Genomic DNA, 3203 nt, shown 5'->3' with positions numbered 1-3203 from the left:
TAGTAATTTTGAAGTCGTGCTTAGGAGGTTGATCCCTCTATAATTATTTGGATCTTTCTTTTCCCCTTTTTTAAAGACGGGGATCGTTATGCTAACTTTCCATTCCCCTGGTACTTTTCTCTGGTCGTATATCTTGTTGAACATGACATGCATTGGTGTATTAATTCATTGCCACCATATTTAAGAAGCTCGTTATTAACGTTATCCGGCCCTGGTGATTTCCTATTTTTCATCTTGCGCATTGTTGCTTCAATTTTGTCTTTTGATATTAATTGTTGTTGGATGTCTTCTCCTTCCTCAGATATATTTTCTTGTTTCTGTTCTGTGGATTGGCTTCTTATTATGTCACTTAGAGTTCATGGAAATACCTTTCCCATTCTTTTAACGTTATTGTTTTCGTGTGGATGTATTCATTGATTGGTCTTTTGATGTTCCTTATCATATTCCAGATCTTTTTTTGTCCCCCATATAAGTCGTTTTCCATGTCTGATGAGTATTTCTCCCAGAATTGTCTCTTAATCGTTTGTATTTCCATATTTGTCCTATTCCTCACGACTTTATAATCAGCATATGTTATTGTTTGACTTCTATATTGAAGATATGCTTTCCTTTTTTCTTCCGCAAGTGATTTGATTTCGTGTGTGAACCATGGTTTCGTGTTGGGCTTTCCGTGTTCACCTTTCGTTTGCCTAATGCTTCTTCTGCAGCTGTCCTTATATTAGTACTTAATCTTTTCCATGCTAGTTCTACGGTATCATCTTTCAAGATCTTGTTTTCATTTATTGCCTTCCTTAGTCTCTGCTGGTAGAGGTATTTTGTGGTATCATCGCTAAGGCTTTCTATGTTCAGCTTTTCTGTCACTTTCGGTTTGTTCTGGGTTTTCCTTTGTACGCAGTTCCGCATTATGGCTAGCACCATATGGTGGTTAGTCCCTGTATTTACTGAGGTTAATGTTCTGACATCTAATATTTTTGAGGGATGAATATTTCTGTTTATAATCGATTTATGACCTCTTGTGTTCTCGAACGTATACTTGTGCTGTTGTTTATGGGGATAAAACGTGTTGTTAATGCGTAGTTCATTATGTGCACAGAATTGTATGAGTTGTTCTCCATTGCTGTTGAGTGTTTCTTCGTTAAACCGATTCTTAATTTCACTAATAACCTCGTTACCAATCCTTCCAATAAAATCCTTCAGTATCATAATTTCGTCTTGCTTCGGTATCTTATCCATGGTGATCTGCAGTTCATCATAGAATGAGTCTGTTTCTTCTTGACTTTTACTCGTATCAGGAGCATACACGCTTAATATATGGGTTTTGGTTGTTTCTGTAAATTTAAACGTGGATTGTAGCAGTCTGTAGCTTATATACTTTATGTCTATTATGTTTTTGTCGTATTTCTCCTGCACTAATAGGCCTACTCCCGATGCTGCTCTTTTATCTTTTGGTTTCCCATTATATATCAATGTATACTCCGCGATCCTAAAGTTGCCAGCTCTTTTCTTTTTCGTCTCAGACAAGGCACATATGTCTATTTTATGTTTCTTAAGCTCTATTATGGTTTCTTAGTCTTTGTTAGCAATTGATGTAACATTCCAGGTGGCTATTCGCAATTGTTGTCGCTTCCAAAATCGTTTTTTCCTTAACTTTGCCGGATCGTTATAAGTTTTATCAGTCCTATCCGAGGCTACTTTCTTCGTTCTCTGAGCAAATGGCTGTTTTACATGGGGTAGGTAGCTAGCCTTGCCTTACAACCCTCCTCTTTTATCCGGGCTTGGGACCGGCAGCATGGTCGTTGAGCTACTCAATCCGCCCAACGGCCATACTGGCAGAGTTATTTTTCTTATATGTTATGTATCTCTCCCTAAGTCCACTTATTTCTGGTTCCCAGAAATCCACCAACATTTTTTTATGATAACTGACAATTTATTATTGGCAAAAAACAAAACAAATTTCGTTTGTTTTTTCGAATACGACAGTTATGAAAACCAAATGTCGGTTTATTTTTGAAAAACAAAGTTTCTGAAGACCAATTTTGGTTTGTTTTGAAAAATAAAGTTTCTACAAACAAAATTTGGTTTCTAATTGCAAAAGAAAGCCTCTAGTGACAATATTTTTTTTGTTTTCGAAAAACAAAGTTTCCAAAGACGAATTTTGTTTCTTATCGAAATGGCAATTCCCGAAGTCAAATTTTGGTTTGCTATTTGAAAAACAAAGTTTTTAAAGACGAATCCCATCTTATTTTTGAAAAATGAAGTTTGTACAAACAAATTTTGATTTCTAATTGAAACAGAAAGTCTCTTAAGACAAATGTCTATTTTTCGACTCACCAATTGGTTTCAAAGAAGAATCTATCAAAATTAATACAAAACCAAAGGAAAACCACCTCTACGTCGAAGGAATGAAAGTTTTAACTACAAAACAGAACCATGTTCTTAATAAAACTGTTTACTTATGTAAAATGCGAAAAGAAAAAGTATGAACCCTTTTTGATCTTGAAGTTCTGTTCGGGAAAGACGTGCCTTGGTAGCTGATTCTTCGGAATTGCACTTCTCCATTAATAGTAATCCCCTAACATCTACCTGTCGAATAATTCTTGGAAAAACTGCTCTAGGTGGGGATTTTGTTGAATAAAGTTGATCGAATCTGAATCTCGTAGAATCACTATCGATTTTTGATCTTGAAAAAGCATTTGTACAGCTTCCTCAGCTAATCGACAACATTCACAAATAAGATGATTGATTCGCGTTTATATAACCATGTTGTCTTCTTCAAAAACTGAAGGTAAACATTTCAGTGGATTATCATTATAACAATCGTCGTTTTATATAAATTCCTTTCATACAATATATTTATTTTCGTAATCACATCGACAATCGTTCTATTGGTAACATATTCTGCGAGTCCAGATTGAAAGAGATAAAAAAAAAGTTATTTTCTGACGTATATTCTATATATCTGACGATAAAACGGGAATGGTTTGGAAGTTGAAACCGGACCTCGTTGTAATGCGGCCAATTTACGGTTTTCCGATGACGATGATCCCCTTGAACAGCGTCGGGAATAACTCCTAAACTAAGTAATCTTATGGTAGAACTGAGATATTGTTTAGTTGAAATTGCAATGAAAAAAATATCCACATGACCCATTTCGTTAAACTACAATCTGAAAATGCGCGAAAAAGACTCATTAAGTATATAAA

At 35.2% G+C, this 3203-nt stretch overlaps 1 protein-coding gene across 1 annotated transcript; it reads right to left on the bottom strand.

Annotated features, from left to right (window-relative positions):
- Positions 1-573: 573 nt before the first annotated feature.
- On the bottom strand, positions 574-1233 carry LOC130451947 (uncharacterized). Its single transcript, XM_056791303.1, has one exon. The coding sequence runs from the start codon at positions 1231-1233 to the stop codon at positions 574-576; it is 660 nt and encodes a 219-aa protein (XP_056647281.1).
- Positions 1234-3203: the final 1970 nt, after the last annotated feature.

The sequence above is a fragment of the Diorhabda sublineata genome, chromosome Y, assembly GCF_026230105.1.
Source record: "Diorhabda sublineata isolate icDioSubl1.1 chromosome Y, icDioSubl1.1, whole genome shotgun sequence".
Lineage (NCBI taxonomy): Eukaryota > Metazoa > Arthropoda > Insecta > Coleoptera > Chrysomelidae > Diorhabda > Diorhabda sublineata.
The sequence above is the reverse complement of the archived record's forward strand: the minus strand, read 5'-3'. Positions and strand labels throughout refer to the sequence as shown.